An 18,319-nucleotide genomic window follows, 5' to 3' on the forward strand; every position below is an offset into this window, starting at 1 on the left:
ACAGTACCTGAACGAGGCTTAAATCTACATGATTTAAGGATGCAAGAAACCAAACGGTTTGTTACATTTTTTCATTTTTCTGTCTGTCATTCAAAAATGAGCAATCCATCAACCTCACAAAACAATTTTCAAACTGATGAAAGTAAATGTACTTATATGCCTATAAGAATGAGGAAAACAACTGATAACATTGCTCTGGTTGTAAGAATGAATTTTAATAAAAACAGTACTCCAAAATTCAATCTTGATATAAAGAACAATGTTTTTATACCCTCAAGACATGACAAAAGTCTAAAGAACATTCAATCACTGTTGCTAAGGTTGGATTTCTCCATAGGTATATTATACTAACCTCAGGTCTTCCATGCTTTGCTTTCCAAGACCAAGAAAATTCCCTTTCTCTCCTCTTACACTTCCTCTGATGCTCCACTTGGCTTCTGGGGCTTTCTTTTGTCCTTGTTTTATTTCCTCCTTCTTCTGCAGAATCTAAGGACTAACTTTAACTAGACACAGTATGTTGAGGATGCAGTGCTGCTCCTTATGATACTGAAGTTTCTCAAACATCTGATTGTTAATTCTGATTTGTAAACAAGACATATCCAACTTTAGACCAGAAAGAAATGTTCTGCAATCTCTGCTAGGAGAAACAACTAGAACGTCAGAAGTGGTCAATTTCTTACACTGAACTTGACATTTTACATCACATTCTATACAACTGCAGTCACTTGGGACACTGATGACAGCCTTGGATACCTCCATTTTCTGTAGAAAGTACAAGTTGTGTTTTTAATATGGTTTTGGAAAGTGTTCTAGGGCTAGCATGCAAAGGGAAAAGCACAGATTGTTCTGTGGATCACTCTGCAAAGATAAGTAAGTACTGTATGCTTCATATAGATATAGCAGATAGTTCTGAATGACATGCAGTTCTCCTATCATCTTCTTTTCTGCTTTACATTGCCACTACTTGCAAACTACCCTGTTTATACAGAGAGACTGTAAATAAAATTTGCAAAACATTAGTTTTGTGTATAAAGCTTTTGCAGTGTTAGTATTGCATGACATTTTGAAGTTTTGCCTCAACATCATCAGTATTACAACTGATCATAAAGCCAGGGAGAAAATGAGTCATTTGATGAAAATCAGCTTATTTTTATTTAAGGAAAGGAAAACGTACGAAGCACAATTCTCCCTAACTTACAGAAGCAGAACCAATTTACCTCCCCCTAGTAACATTCTATATATTGTGTTTAATTACTTTGAGAAAAGAGTGGATGTTCAACCATCTGTTTTCTACACTATTAGCAATTTTTTACTTCAGGCCATTTATTTAACACAACACATAAAATACACATTACAAAATATTAAAATGCAAATAAAGCTATCTAGACTTCAGATGACTGAAGAAAAAGTAGATAAATATTCTTAGAGTAACTAATTTAGGGATTTTACTGTATCAAATCATAATAGGATTGTAAATGCTGAGCAGTCACTGTTAGACCTCAGTAAAAAAAAATTAGAAGTTTTTCTTAATTGTAAGGGAAGAAGAAGAAGAAGAAAGTGCATCTTCTTGGTTGTTCCATAGTAAATAAATTTTTAAGAACAATATTGATGAAATGCTTAAGATGTTCATTCAGCTTCTTATTTAAAACTGTCTTCTACCAGTAATTCATTTGGAAACATTACAATATTAAAAATCTGACACAAGACTGGGATAAGGAAACAGGAGAAGTAAGAGAAGTCACAAGAGAGTTTATGGACTAACTGGAAAAAAAAAAAAGAAACAAAATCAAAGCTAACTGTTTCATTTTTGATTTTTTTCCCAATGAGTTAGTCAGTTGTCACAGGACTAAGAGTTGAACCTTAAAAAGCTAAGAGGACTCAACTGGAGTCCTCATGTAATGAAAAAAAATTGTACATGTAAGAACTAGGGAGACTTTATGGAAAAAGTAAAGGAGAAGACTGGAAAAAGTAAAGGAGAAGACAAGAGTAGGCTAGTGAGGGCAGGAATAAAGATGAGATGGAGAGGTATAGGATTACTCAGGTAAGATGTGTAAAGTTATACAAAATAAGCAGGTGGTTCTTTCTGAATACCTCTGTAGTGATGTACTATCAAGTAGCTCCTACATACAGACAAATTACACTAAATGTGCAGAAGCCTTTAAGTCCTACCTCAGATACTACCACAAAAGGCAATACTTCAATTTTTTCAGTATTTGTCAAATGCAATTTTCCTATTACTGTTGGAACTAAAGTATAGAAATCTAAAGAATATGCTAACAACATATTGCAAGGTGCGCTAGATTTCAACTTGAATGTCTGACATTTTATTTAACCTTTACACTTGGCTGAATTGTACAACTACTGCTATTAGCAAGATCACATTCTGTATGAGTTTTTCACATCTGGAAATTCCCTCTCTCATCCAAAATAGAATATTTTTTTCAGCTTTAAAACAAATCCTGTAACAGAGACCTTCATGTTGTTTTTAAAAGCGAATTATGAATACTTTAAGAGATACTGAAAAAACACAATGATCACCTAAATCCAGTTTTCATTCGTACGCTCATTTTCTTCCTATGCAAAGAAAACAAATTTTTCAGTGTATTCCTCTGTCATCTTTTATAATCTTATAATCTACAAGTACTATAACTTCCCCAAACACATTTTGAAGTTTAGAAAAAACTGTCAATACAATACTGTTACCAAAGTGGAAAGAGAACACAGAAATGCTGCCATTAAATCTCTCCCTTGCTATAAAGGCAAAAAACAGTCCAGTCGGCTATGTAACAAAGCTTCAGTTTCACCTTTGGAAAAAAGGGTTCAAAGTAACTTGAAGATGCAGAAAGAAGATACAGCTTATTTACAAGGACAACTTAAAGATTTAACAGAGACTGGGTTTGTTTCTGTTTTTTTTAAAGCCTTCTTGGTAGAATATGCTTTTAAACTGAGTGCTGTCAAGGAAAGCATGATCCCAGGGATTATGTACTGGGTTTTCATTTTACTTTTAAACAGTGGAAAACAGCTCTGTAATGAAGTAGTGGGGTTTTTGGGAGGAGCAGGAAAGAACAAAGGCAAAATTCATTTTGATGACTTGAATGAAGCCTTGCTAATTAAAATGTCTTCATAAACAAAACAAGAAAAAGGAGTTACAGCTCTAAGTATGCAGGCTAGTAGCTACCATTTTAATCTAGCTGGGTCAAATTATCTGCTGCCACAAGTGTATTAATTTCAGTGAAGTTCCATTATTTTATTTTGTCTTTTTTGTGGAAACATAATTGTTGATGTACACCAATACCTCATCTTTACACATGAAACTTTCATGGGAAAAAACTGCATAAAGAAAACCCAAATTACTTTTTATATATACACCTCTCTCTCCTACTTCTTATCACAGAATACTTCCCCTTGTCCAACCAATCATATCTCATTCTATTAACAGAGTAAGAAAGTTTACGTATGTTGTTTACAAGCATTTTTATCTTCTCATAACAGATCTATTACTGAGTTGTATATAAATAAGATACTAACAAATAAAAGCAGATCTGACAGCAAAGCATCATCTATCAGTTGCAGACCTAGTATGGCATCCATTGTGAAAGTCCAGAGATAAACAACAGAAATAAATCATGGGTGGAGATAGCTTTAAAAAGTTACAAAGCAGAAAAAGAAAGGACTTCAGATACAAATGCTCCAAAAGACAGTTTTCAGCTAAGGAGAAACTTGTCACTGAGAAACACTTCCTTTGCAAGTTGAGACACACCAGAAACTACATTCAATTAATGAAAGAAGTTTGCTTTCTTTTTACTTCAGTTTGGGAAATAACAACAAAGAGAAGGAACATGATTCTTGCATAAAAAAAGACTCTTCCTACATTATGCTGAGTTCTGTAGCAGACTACAGCATTACACAGAAAATGGGCTGTTTAAACAGCTTTTTGCCTAAGCAATCCAAAAAATCAACTCCTTTTAGCAATGAACAGCTTTGAGAAAAGCCACTCTGGCTGATAACAAGCACCTCCTTAAGCCACAGAGCTAATAAAGTCTGGTTTCCCATGAAATCTTGTCTCATACGACCTCATTGCTGTCCAGTAAGAAGAGTATTCCAACTGAAACATTTTCCACAGCTAGGACATCCACAATGCCTCCCTCCTGTGCCCATTCTTTCACACCCAAGAATAGGTTAGTTCATGCTGAAACTTTTCACCTGAGGACAAAAAAATTTTCCCTTCATCTCGCCACTTACTTTTAATAAAATTCTAGGGACTGTCTTTTTTTGCAATCACTGCCCTGTAGTCAAATTAGACCACAACTGGCCAACAGACCCCAAGTTCATAGGGAAGAAAAGTGAGGAAGAGAGGGGATGAACACAGAAATAGTCTGATATATATGCCTGTTGTGGTGGCATAAGACCACTTGAACAATTAATAGTGACCAGCAGACCTTCTTTGGAAAACAAAAATCACCAATATTCATTCTCAGGTAACTACCCCAGCACTGAGTTACCAAGCCATCTTCTCCCTGTTACACAGTTCCTCTACTTCTCTGAATCTTGACCTCCTTACTAGACGGTGGAATGTACTGAAGCAGAAAAATGGAAAGATTTTTCTACTTTCCCTAGCTCACAGTCTGGCAGCTAAGGCTTTTTTCATAGTGGGGAGAACTGGATTTAAATTTCCAAAGGCAGAAGAATCAATCCTTCTCCCTCACGACCTGAGCAGCTGGTCTGTGCACAAAGCTATTGTATGAAAGGAGGCACTGCTGTCACCCCACTTGGTCTTGCTCTGCTGTTTGCGATGGATGAATTTTCTGAGGAGACTCAACCTGCTACCACAGATAAGGCATGCTCTACAAAGCCTACTTGGTTGAGACCCTCAGCAGACTTAGAAGGAGTAATTCATTTTGGTACATTAACTGGGATTCAACTAACTGCTGCTCAACCTTAGCCTTTAGAAGGTTGCAGTACTTCTGTGCACATTCAAACGTAAAATTTCTTGCACCTGGGAAATTTATGTAAAAACTGGTTGGTCACTAGACAGCAGCTGACTGGGTCTTTTGATGATCGCATTTCAAAATAGGATGGAATAAAACATAACATACAACAAGGTCCAGAACATCATGGCTGATCTGCCCTGAATCTATATTTTAGTACTAGTAACATTCTTCTAACATACCTTTTTGAGTGTAACTTCCTGGGGTTTTAAAAAAAGCAAACAAAATAAAAAAGTTTTTCATACAGCCTCAAACACCCACGTCAATTATCACCCAAGTTAAAATCTTTACATCTGTCACATAGTTGTGGCAGCTGATGGAGCAGAATAAAAATGGTAGTAGCTTGTCATGCTGTAGGGACCTACTTTGAAGAAACTTTGTGAGCGTGTTTCTAGATGGCAGCAGAAACCTATCGAGGCCTCTTAATGGCTACAGCTCTCTTTTCAGCTCCACTGCCCGGTCCTGCTTTGGCTCAGAGCAGCTTGAAGTAAGCACCATAAGAAAATATTCCATTAACCCATGAAGCCTATGGTTCAAGTGGGCATATCTGGCTTCTCTATCTAAATGACACATGCAAAATTCCTCCACTCATTCTTCACTTTCTGATTACACAAAGCATGATCAGTTACTATTTGGATGACAGGAGCCAAAAAGGGCTGAAACACTGTCATTGTTCAACAGGACTGGTGCAAGTACAGCCTGATCAGGAAAAAGTTGTGATAAGTTTAAATACACTCAGCAAAAATAGTCCTCAAAAAGGCTCATTAAGAATAGGGAAAAAATTCACCACTGAACATACCCCAAAACATTTCAAGTTTAAAAGGCATTGTAACATGGTGAAATCTGTCATATTTTCAAGGAGCTGAAGACATATGCCCAAATCATTATTTTAGGATGGGGAAAAAAAAAAAAAATTTTCAAACCTCAGTCTTGAACAGCAATAAAACATTCTGAATGAAAATCATAGTAAGACAGTCACCTAGCATTTTGAAGTGAAAGCATTAGAAGTTTGAAACATCTATGATTATCTGAAGTCAAGGAAACAAGAGACAACTTAAGTTAAATAGTGAGAATACATGGAGAACTTGACCTGAATTTCTTGAACTGGAGAATATGTCTCCAGTACTGTCCTGCAGAATTCCTTAGGAGAGGGTGGAGTGGGAGGACAAAGTGGAAAAAATTGCCAACAAAGATAAACAACATCATTTTCTGACTTTTTCTTCAGTAGGACTTATTGTCAAGGCACATTATTTCACAACACCACCACCAGAAAGAAATATATGCTTAAAATCATCTACATTATTATCTTTATCCACTGCTAAAAAGAGACCGGTCATCATAACTCAGTTTTCCTTATGTAAAATGTAGATCTGACCACAGAGAAAAAGAGATGGGAAGAAAGTATTGACTGAAATCACAACTGAACAATAACCATAATAATAAAGCACTTGAAATTGTACAATAATTGTCTAGACTAGTGATAGGATGGGACAGTTTCTTACACAAAGTTCACACTAGTGCTCTTATTATGGTAGTTTTTACTGTCCTCTCTACATGAGCTGCAATGGTATCCATTAAAATTGGATACAGTGCTTTCAAAATAGGTTCCACCCATTAGAAAGAAAACAGGGGCAAAGAAAGGGTATAAAGTTTCCCAGAACTTCTAGAAATGAAGGCCAAAGCTAGCTGCGGGTCACAGGGATGCACTTGTTTTCAAGTTATTGCCCTTTCCCCAGAAAGGCAGGTATCTTAATTCAAGTGACAATGATTTATCCATAAAATAAAAACTAAAGGTTTCATAACACAAAGATCTCCTTGAACGTTATTCATTATATAACTTCCATTCACCTTGAATCCAGGAAAAGCCAGTCAACTGGCCTTCTGAATAAAAAACAGGTTTTTGACCCCAAAAATCTCAAAAAATATTGATAAGACAAAAGATCTATTCACAGCTATACTTTCAGTTTTTAAACTCTTTACAACCAATTTACAAGCAGCATGAAAACAGAATTTGAATCCTGAAGTACCAGACATTATGTAAAAGTAGATCATTCTTTAAATTATGATTTTTGTACACTGATAGCTAACTCTATCTTTTTTCCTAGTCTGATCTTTAGCAAAATTATTCAGCCTTCAGATCAAGACATCAAATGTCATTTACAGAATCACTCAATACTGTCTCAGTTAATGAAGACTTTGATTAAAAACATAATATAGAAGTGCCACTCCCCAAAAATTAGAAATACACTTTTTAATTAATTTTTGGTAAGTAATACGAGCAATAAGCTTTAAAACATGCCATGATCCTCAATAGAAATATAAGAATAAGTAGAAATTCATAAACAACAATCCAAAATCAAGTATCAAGAGCATGTGTTATTTAGTTATCCATGGTTAACAAAAGCAAAACATTCATACCTGCACCTGGAATGATTGCCAACTTTGTTTCAACTAGGCCCATTTTAGCAGAAGAGGCTAAAAAACAGAATGTAAATGAGTTCTTACTATAATCTATAGGAAAAAATCTTTGCAAAATATGTAATAATGACCTACAAGATTGTTAATTTATTGTATTTCCTTCATAAAGAACAATAAATCACTTTAAAAGCATTTGTTTATGAAGATCTTGAAATAGATTCAACTGATCTGCCTTTAGTAAAAGATCCAACTACTCCCATCAAGGCAAGTTCTGTACCTTATTAATTTTCACATACTAAGTAAGCAATTACAGTAAGTAACAGAGACTTATTTGCAAAATGTAAAATACTAAAAGAAAAAGACTGTTATTATTTAACATCTTAAAATGGGATAGAATTCTATATCTGATTATTATGAATTCTCCAATGGTCAAACAGCTTTATATACCCTAAGTTACTGGCAACTGCTCAGGACCAAGTTTCCATTTACTTTCCAACAAATGGCTTTACAGTTCTGACAGCTGGATAGGTCAAGGTTCCTCTTTTCAAGTGCTGTTGTCACTTTTCTTTTATAACAGCTTAACTGCTTGTGTAATAATATTCTCACTAACAACTTTTGCTTTTTCCCTGCGACCTGTTTAGATAAAATCAAATCTCCATCTAGAACACTTCAAATACAACTATCAAAACAACTACATAAGCCTTCTGGCAATACTGATAAAATGAAGGTCATAAGAATAAAATAAAACATGAAACAAAAACAATCCAGCTACCAGTGGTAAGTTATTTGAAACCAAACATTAGCTAGTACTTAGACAGGTTTCTGCTAAATCCCTTTAAAATAATTGGTTATAAACAACATCAAAAAGAAAATAAGTTTTATAAGATTGTTGCCAAAGCAAGGATTATTCAAGCCATCTGCAACACTAATAAACCTATGTTCTATAAACAGGATTCAGACCTACCTGCCACTCTTATATCACAGGCTAACGCAAGTTCTAGGCCACCACCTAATGCAGTTCCATCTATTGCAGCAATAGTAGGTACAGGCAGATTAGCTGAAAAAGAAAGTACCAATTAACACTGGCCTCATAAAGAACATCTCTGAAACACCATTTCATTACATTTTCTTCAAAGTACAGTCAAGTTTTCTTCAAAGTACAGTCAAGCTATGGTAAAAAAATTTCATAAAACAAAGTGGGTCTAAAAATTGATTGCTCAGCAATACTTTGGCAAAAAAATTGACCCTCCCTTTAATCACTCTGTGGCTGAATAGGTTTGCAAGCCTTTTTCTCTAGCTTCTGCTCACTTTTGACAAAAATCTGCATAGCAAACTCCAGAAGCATACATAGCAGAGCTAGGCAAACGATAAAACAGGAATACTTGAAAAAGGCACACACACAAACAGTCCCAGCTGAAATACAGATGTCTTATCATAATAATCTGTGACACTAGCATAGCTGGAAGCTCTCTGTCTTAATATTCCCAGTTGTGGTGTGGCCACCACTATCGCCCCTTTTCTCCGGTAAAGCAGCAGCTAACAGCTTAATGGAATGTGGGAAAGTTTTCAGTCTGATAAAGAGATGCACATGCTGCCAGTACACATGACAGGTAGCAGGGCTCCAGAGGCCTGTGTGACCATGACATGGTTTGTACTTAATTTATCATCCGTGTTCTGTCACAGGGAAGTCATTTAAACATTCAGCTTAAAGTACTGCTCTCCACCTCCAACAAGTTTAAGTTCTTGTCTTCCCTCTTCAACACAAACTCAAAGAAGTTTGATGAAAAATGTATTTTTTACTTTGGAAATAAGCGTGTATATTACAGCTTTAATTATATTTAACATAACATTTACCACAAGATATCAATAATTTTAAACTATACTCAAACAATATTTGAGGAGTACATTTTTGCTACTAAAGTTTCAAAGATACTCAAAAGCAATTCATTAGCTGAACACTTGGGTGTACAGCTTGTTGAAATGTTAAACTAGCTCTTGACAGCAATAGTTTTTTTCTGCAGATGTTAAAAAAATATTTTCTTTGTTTTAATGTTTCAGCCACTTGAATTCAATAACCAGTTCATTCAGTCTTAGTTGGAAATTGAAAAAGAAAAAAAACCCGCTGCCAAAATATAAATTAAAATGAGGTGTGAGAGAATGTTCTCTCCTTTTAAAATTTAGAAGGATAGTATACCCCAAAATTATTAATTTAATGTATTAATTATAAATCATACTTCCTTTCTTTAGTGAACTAGTTAGTTCTAAATTTAGAAGTTGTGCTACCTAGCTTACCTTCTTCCTTTCTGACAGATACAGTTCAGATAACTTTTAAAAAAAAAAAACAATTAAATTTTAATGTATATCAGCATGAATAAATCTGCATACAAAGAGGTTGTCTCTCACTGGGTAAGAAAACAAAATATCAAATTAAATGAAAGGTTATTTTTAGCTGCAAATTGACATCCTTTTAACAACTAATGAAAATCCAATTGTCTTTAAGAAAAGAACAAAAATTTACCAATGCTTTTCAAGATTATAACAGATGCTTTAAATCAAAGTCCCTTGGTTGCTGGTTTAGGTCATGATTAAAAGTGATTATCTGAATTGATTCCACTGCCAAAAGAGACTACTGATTACTGTCTACAACATCAAGCTCTTGCAGTCACTTAAAAGAGCCCAAGGTATCCACTATATTTGCCATCTACCACAGAAGGCATAGGAGACAGAGGAATAGGAGTAAAATCTGCTCTTTCTCTATTTACTTTTCCTTAGTTACACGGGAAGGCAAGAAGAGAAGGCAACTCTCATTTCCAGCAGGGCTAGGTTGCTGACTGAAACTCAAAAGCCCGTCACCATAACCAATTTGCCAAACAGTCTTGGAAACCAAGTTCAAGGCTGATAGAGCTAGTATTTCTCTTAAAGGAATCTGCCTTCGCCATAGGTAAATGAAAAATAATTTGCCTGAACGCAAAGGCCTGGTCATTAGTAACTGTAGTTTCCAGCAGTTACTGCCTGCCTGTATGTTCCACTTCTCAGAGACTATCAAACAGTATCTGAAGCACTATTTACACAATTTTTGCAGTAATCCAAGGCAGACTACTTTCTCTATAAGTAGATTTAGCTACGGTACAATTCAGATAGACTATTACACATGGAAATTAAATTTCTGAAAGAGTATTATAAAACAGCTTGGTTTCAAGAATCACAGCCAGCATTCCTATTAAGAAATACTAAAATTCATAATTCAAAGGGAGAAAAAGCAGTTTGATACCATGTTAGAATCATCACTTCCCAAGGATATTAATTTTAAAGGATCACCTGACGTGGAAGTTTACAATGAATGAAAGGCAAAATACAAATTCTTTACAATAGCTCTGTGCATACCTATCAAAAGAATTGAAGAAATTAATCCTTTTAACATGTTCCTGTGAAGCATCAGAAAAAGCAATACAGAAATAAACCAGCAATTGCTCTGGATTGTAAACTGAGTTTCTAAGACACTAGAACTTATTAACAAGGGTAAAGCTTCTTGGAATATTATACTTTGTAGCACAAGAGCCACTTGTTCATGTTTATTTGCATGATTTTAATACACAACTGCCAAAACTGTTCAGCTCATAACAGAGATGATGTTTGACAAATCATGCCCTGTAGACTTAACTGAGTTGTAGGCACTCAAATTTTAAGAACACTAAGTTACATAAATAGACAGGTCAACCTCCACAATGATTCTACATGGCAAGGCTCATTTGCTATGAGTGATAGAAAAGAACTATTTAAAGCTTTGCCAAGAAGCCCAGTGATTTATTCTCTAACATTGCACATTTTTGTCACACTGTAAATAACAGATAAAAAACTTCAGGAAATTGTTGTACTACTAATCATTAGTGCTAGATTCTAGATCTGATATGGGTTTATCAATGTGCAATCATGAGTTTCATAGTAAAGTCCACAAAAGGAATTAGAAATATATATACAACAAAATAATTAAACTAAATTAGAGTGTACAACACAAAGACAAGAGTATACCATGTATATACTCAGATTAATGTTGTTAAAAGTAGTTTAAAAAAGACTAAGTAATAAGCAGCATTAAACTGTAGTCAGAGAATTGCACTGAAATACTGTAGTACATCAAAGTGTGGAATATGAAGGACACTAAATAATAAGCCAGTTCATACAAATGAATTCATAAAGGATTACTTCACACATCTATTGTATTGTAAAACATGCTGCATATTCTGTATATACTCTTCCATTCTGCATATAAAACAAGTGTTCCAAGCAAAAGCTGATATTCATGTCCTAATATAACATCAATGCTTAATGATATTACAGATAAGGAAGATTCTAAGTGCAGTAAAGAAAAAGAAGGGCCCATTTCAGGATATGTTAGTCCTAAATCAGCAACAGAGACAGATATAAGACAAAAACATATTTCTATATTTGAGATCACAGGAGTAGAAACAGTTTGGACTAGCTGAAGAGACGAACATGAACAAGCAGATCAAAATAATTATTATATGTTAAGTTACTTGAGGAATAATCTGTTAGGACAGAAGGCGATACAACCTGTATAAAAGAATGTTTATTGGCCATTTAAGATGTGATACAGGTGGAGTGACCAACAGGTAAACTGAAGAACTAAGAAATAAATGGCATGCGAAAACCTTCAATAAGAGAAACTAAACATAACAACATGATACAGCTAGTTAAGTCCAATAAACCATAAAAAGCTCAAACAAAAGTTAGAAAAGATGATATACAGCAATACAAAGAAATGGGCCTGTTTCCTACTCTGTAGTAACTGTGGATCTTCAGCTCAGCTTCAGGAATGCATTGCTGGTAAATATATATGTTACATGTAGTTTTAGATCAGACTGACCAGCAGCATCTTGTAGTCTTGGGATGCCTCCTGTTTTCCTGTGACTCTCCATTACTGAAAGACAGAGTAAGCTTAACTCTCCCACAATTTTGTCACCAGTACAGAATGTCACGGGAGGAGGACTTTGCATTTAAGCACATAAAAACACATGTAATGTGTGGGAAGCAATCTCAAAGAATTACAACTGTTTTGAAGCAGGTAGCTTTTATTTCATCTTTAAGTGACTTTCCACATCATGTCCACTGCTGGTGACTAACAAGGGATTTCCTTTCTGCTTAAAGATGATTATATGATGAATGAAAGACCAGCATATGAATACAGGCACCAGGTCTGGAGGATCTGACCAAGAAATAGTTTCTCAGATGTGTGTCACAGCCCACACAGCTGATTCATATATTGCGGACACTAACATTCCCCAAATAGAAAGTAGAGGTTGCCTGGATGCTATTGATCTGAATCGTATGTGACTATTTAGTCCCCTGACTAATTCATTTAAAAAGTTCTTATAAAATTACAGATATGTAAGATAATATCTGAGAGGAAACTGAATTACACTTGATACTTTCTTAGTAACTATCAAGCAGCCTTTTTCTGTTCCTGCACAACCTCATTTCTCACTATTGACAGACAATGAAATTTCTGCAGATATTGAGGAAGACAGAAGGAAGAAGTATGAGGAATGAATAAATAAATACAGTAAAAACAAAATGGCAACCATTTATACATGAAAGTAGTCTTGCCTTTATGAAACATTACATACAGTAGATTTTACATACCAGGCAATAAAAACATTCTTTAGACAGTGTCCAAGGGCTCAAAGGAAGACCTATCACTATTACTAGTCCCTTACTGAGAGTTCCTGAAATGGGCAGAAGAATAATAATACAGTTATCCAGAATTCCAGACTTTGTGATTTGTGTTCCTAGTCAACCTACATCAACTTGCCCAGATCGATTAACTTAAAATACATGACACCCAGAAAAAAGAGTTACTGATTTAGAATGTATCAAATGCAAAGAGACCGACCTTGTAAGAGTGGCTTCCTTGCTTGCTAAATAAATTTATACCTATAATACTAATTTTCTGTTAGCAACTGTGCCACATATTCATACAAAAAGAAGAAACATTCTCGAGCTAGGCACAAAATTTTGAGATCTAGGCTGTTCACGTGCCAATGAGCTTTCTATGAGAACGATACATTTGTGGCTTGACAGCAGTTTCAAACAATCAACCTGAAGAACACCTGTAGTATTCCTTCCTATAGCTAGGATATAGGAGCCATCATTAAAGAATTGAAGTCCAGCAGACTTGGAATTCAGTTTGTCTTAAAGTAAAAGGTCTGCACAGTTACCGCAGCAACAGTTTCAGTTCATGATTCCCATGAATCAGAAAAGAAAACTCCACGGAAGCCCATTCAATCCCTAACAATGCACAAATTATATATGGTCCCTTAGGTATAATTAACTTCTATTTTTTAAGTACTCTTTTACAGACTAGGACAAGTATTTTCAATTCAACTAACCACAGCAGTCAGAATTTGGTATTTAGGAACATTCAAATGAAGCCCTACTTTAAAGCATGCCTTTTCAAGCATTTGATATAAAACACTAAAATGAAAGAAAGTCACCTTAACTCCCCTCACTATTCCTCTGTTGTCCTCCTATACCTGGACAATGTTGAAAAAAGTCCTTATTGTTCACGTCTCTTCTTACTTCAGTGACCTCTGGCAATCAGTCTTCAGAAAGAACAGTTATTCAGATGTAAATCAGAAGCTGGTGACTACCTCTAGCACCTACTGAACCAGATTCATAAGCCTGACTTGTCTTTAATTATCAACAGCCAATGGTCTAAGAATTGTTTCCCAGTACTGACTAAAAAGTAGTGAGAGTACTCTATTTCTCTCAAAAACTGTGAGCCTCCAACTAAGACAGAAGTAGCAAGAGAATTCAAATTTACAGGAGAGCACAAGTGAGTTCCCATAGAATGGAGAAATATTGTCCAAGCTATTTTTTCCACACGTGCATTTCTGATTATTTGACAAATAATGTTGATTAGTGCACAGCTTACTAGGACAAGCAACTTCAGGGAGCACTTCTAGCAGCTCATTTTTCCTTTTGAATAACAGATTTCATAAAACATAAAGCAAGGAGGATGAATTGTCCAAAAATATCCTGCACACAGTGAATATTACATGGATTACCGGAGGAAAGTATGCTATAAATTGAGGGATATATAAAAAGTTCCACAATTCATTATCTAACTCAAGCAGATTAAGAAAGCATGGCAAATATCTGCCTACATATGTCTGCAGCATGTGAGAAACCTTTAAATCACAGAATGATTGAGGTTGGAAGAGACCTCTGGAGGTCACCCTGTCAAACCCCCCTGCTCAAGCAGTGTCACCTGGAGCAAGCTGCTCAAGCTTATGTCCAGATGGCTTTTGAAGATCTCCAAGGAGGAAGACTCCACAGCCTCCTTGAGTTACCTGTGCCAGTGCTTGGTCACACCCACAGTAAGCGTCCTCCTGAGGTTGAGGAGGAACCTCCTGTGTCCCAGTTTGTGCCCACTGCCTCTGGTCCTGTCACTGGACACCACTAGAGATAGCCCAGCTTCATCTTCTTAACACCCTTTAGAGGGCAGATGCATTCTAAAGAGGAAAACTAAACTATAGCTGAGGCTGTGTTAATTTTTGTCAAGATTGTACAGCAGTGCCAGGGATCAAAGCAATAAATCAGCAATGCAAAGCCACCTCCTTCCCTAATCTTCAGATCTATAAGGAAGGACAATCAGCTCATCCTAATATTCAGGTCCTCCATTTCTGCACCTTTTTTTATAACAGTTTTTAGAAACTTATTATTATGGGGAAAAAAGCATCTTAGCAATTGTGGAAGCAATGCTGTCATATAAATAGCTAATAAACATCCTGGTAGAGAAGTTTAATGTCGCGTTCATTGCCTCTATAATGGTACAAAGTTTAGCATTGTGTTTTTTAATTAAAAACAATCCAATGCAATCTGACAAAGCCCATAATTTCAGCTCTGCAAGGACAGTACTGTCTATTTAGGAAACACACAATACTTAGTTAAACGGTATCTTAAATTAATTCAATGTTAAGAGAAGCAGTAAATCTACTACTGGAAAACAACCAAGAGCTCAGCAACGCATTCAGAATGCTAGCAGCCTTGGACTGTATTAGTTATGCTCTACACTGAACTGAACAGGCAACAACATAACACAGAAGAGAAATACTGTGCCAAAATCTCTCTTTCACAGTGTCAGCAGCATAGGGAGACCATGATGCCTAAGGATGGCTGCTAAGCATGGCACTGCTAGCTCAAACTTGATAGCTACCTGTGATATTTCATTCAGCTTCCCAGTGAATGCTTTTTCAAGTTACAGCCTATATCTGCTCTTCCCTAAGAGAGAAACCCACAGTTCTTCTCACTGGATTTCCAGACTAGAGCACTCCATCTTTGCTGCCCAGATTTACCTGCAGCAAACAGAGATGGATTTGGTCAATGTTACACAAGCAGTCACTTCTCAGAGTAGTAATCGTCTAAGTGTTCATTACTAAACCAAGACTTTTAATGTTAACCAAAGCTCCACAGAAGCCCCAGAAACTCAAATAGTAAAATAAGGCACTGCACTAACCTCTTAAATGATCATTCTTGCCTGTTTTTGAGACTTTACAATGGGAAGGTGGGGTAGCAGTTCACAGACCAGAAACCAAGTGAAACTTATATAATCCTGATCCCACTCTTGGGACTTTCGAGATCAAGTTTTGACAGCTTGCATCCAAAACCAAACTGTAGCATATAATGTGGCACAACCTAAGAATTTCCAAGGATGCATGACCTTCAGTAGTCAAAGAAGGAACTTTTTGGAGAAGAGACTGTTCCCCTGAAGGACGAACAAGAGCACTCTTTTAGGTAAATTAAAAGTTTGGTGATGACTGAGAGAAGCCAGAACGACAGAAAATTGCTAAGGAGGGGGGAAAAAAAAAATCTGTCAATATAGAGTTGTATCTGGTTTGAATAAAATAAAAAGCACACAATAAAAATACAAATGCAAGTAACTGACCACAAGGTGCTTTCGTTCAGGATGATCTCATTCAAATTGGACTATGTCAAAACTAACCACATCTGTGAAAATTATGTCTAAACAAAGTTACTAAATATCACTACTTATTAAAGTTATATCACAACTTATGCATCAAACCTAATCAGATACCTTAAAGAAAGCACTGTAAGGTTTGTTAGACTGGAACATGTCCAACAGGAAACAAGTAAAATTGGTATTTTATTAAAAATTTCTTCCTTAGCTTAGTTCACATCTAGGTTCCATCAGGCCACAAGGAAGGTGTTTTGCCGGCAAATGTGACATAAAAATCAAGCCTGACCACACTTTAACTTTGATTTTAAAAAGTAACCAAGAAAGTCAGTCTCTAATTTTTTTTTCCCCATTTGTGGGATTTAGGTACTTAGGCCTATGTTCTTTGGAAGAGCTTTGCTAATCAATTACGCTTCTCACTTGTTAGAGGTTGGGGCCAAACATCACCCTGAGTAATTAAAAATATTTGCCGAGTTCAAATTCCTTCTGCAGCTTCACTTTTCCTTTCTGTTAAACAAGGTGTTTTTCTGCAGGAGGGTGGTTATTGCATTCAGCTCCATATGCAGCCTCAGTTTGTTTTGCCACTGAAATCCCAACAGATAACATATATACAATGGTACTTATCACAGCCCAGACTTCACAGCCAGTATAAAGAACAACATGGACTTAATAGGAGTCATACCATAAAATATATGCTGAAGATCTGCCCCACAATGATGGCTTTTTTCCTTTTCTCCCAAAGCGTCAAAAACCAAGGTTTCTGGGAGTCAGTAACATTTGATTTCATTTAGTCAGGCCTACTTTGCTGTGCATGGTTGCAAGAGATCTTTAAATACTTTTGTCTGCTAGTTTTTTGAGCATAAAGCCAACCTGACATCAGTAGCGAAGAGCCTCAAGGCAGAATATAGTAATGGACAAGTAGTCTTATAATTCCCACTATTAAAAAAAAACACACCCCCTCCCCCCCAAAAAAAAACCCAAAACAAACAACCCCCCACAATTCTGGTATAATTTTAGCAAAAGCAACCATTGCTAAAAATAGAGGCTGTGCTGATTTTTTTCCCCTCAACTTAAAGCTCTAAGAACTGCAACTAATGGCTCAGTACAATTTTTGCAGCTCTTTTTTTAAGTGCTTATTTTTATACCAAGTGATATTTACTGCAGTCTTAATACTTCACCCAAATTTAGCAAGAAGTTATAAATTAATCCCATAAAAACAAGTGCAGTATGGTTTTAATTTCCAGAAAATTCTCTTCTGTAGCTGTATTCCAAAATGATACTACAGCTTTTTACAAAACCACTAGCGTAAGGATTTTAAATGTAATGAAATTGACAGGAACTAAAGAAAGCCAAAGCATGTCAATTCTAAAAAGCTAAGTGTATCCAGTTGTTCAAGAGGTAATTAACCTTTTGTGTATTTTGTCTACAAAGATAACTTAATGGCCTTCTTTCTGAAAATATTGTTAAAAAGAAGCATCTCCTTACTAGGTCACACATCTGAACACAAACGCAATTATCAAAACATGACCTATTTCTGGAAAGCAAAAAGTAGAACACATTTTAAATGAGATTACAGCATTAAACTTGGATAGAAAAAGAACAAAGTGGGAGATTGGAAATATTGTTCCCTATCTATATAGCATTCTGTAGTGGCAAACAATAATTTGAAGATCGTTTCCCCTCTTTAACCATTTCACAACATTCTGGTTGTTGCTGGGCAAGGAAAATATTATTTTCAATATACAGATTCATTGCAGTAATCAAATGCAAATACAATGTCCCACTAGTTCTACAAAAATTACATTCTGCAATGCCAGATCACTTCTTCAGAAGAAAAAAAAAGAAGAACCGAGAACCTCTGAGTTGCTACAAAATTAATGGTCACTTCTATTCATAAGGGCATCACACAACATGACAC

General features: G+C 35.7%; 1 protein-coding gene across 4 annotated transcripts in view; it reads right to left on the reverse strand.

Moving 5' to 3' along the window:
• AUH (AU RNA binding methylglutaconyl-CoA hydratase) overlaps positions 1-18,319 on the reverse strand; it is a 194,026-nt gene that overhangs the window by 137,124 nt on the left and 38,583 nt on the right. For all 4 annotated transcript variants that reach the window (XR_012042200.1, XR_012042201.1, XR_012042199.1 and 1 more), the window contains 2 exons: positions 8,371-8,463; positions 7,407-7,463 (listed from right to left, as the gene is read on the reverse strand). Coding sequence is in view for 1 of the 4 variants with exons in the window: in XM_072859803.1 (XP_072715904.1) it covers positions 7,407-7,463; positions 8,371-8,463 (150 nt within the window). In the remaining 3 variants the exon portion in view is untranslated. The remainder of the gene's footprint in view (positions 1-7,406; positions 7,464-8,370; positions 8,464-18,319) is intronic.

Source organism: Ciconia boyciana, chromosome 4, assembly GCF_034638445.1.
Source record: "Ciconia boyciana chromosome 4, ASM3463844v1, whole genome shotgun sequence".
Lineage (NCBI taxonomy): Eukaryota > Metazoa > Chordata > Aves > Ciconiiformes > Ciconiidae > Ciconia > Ciconia boyciana.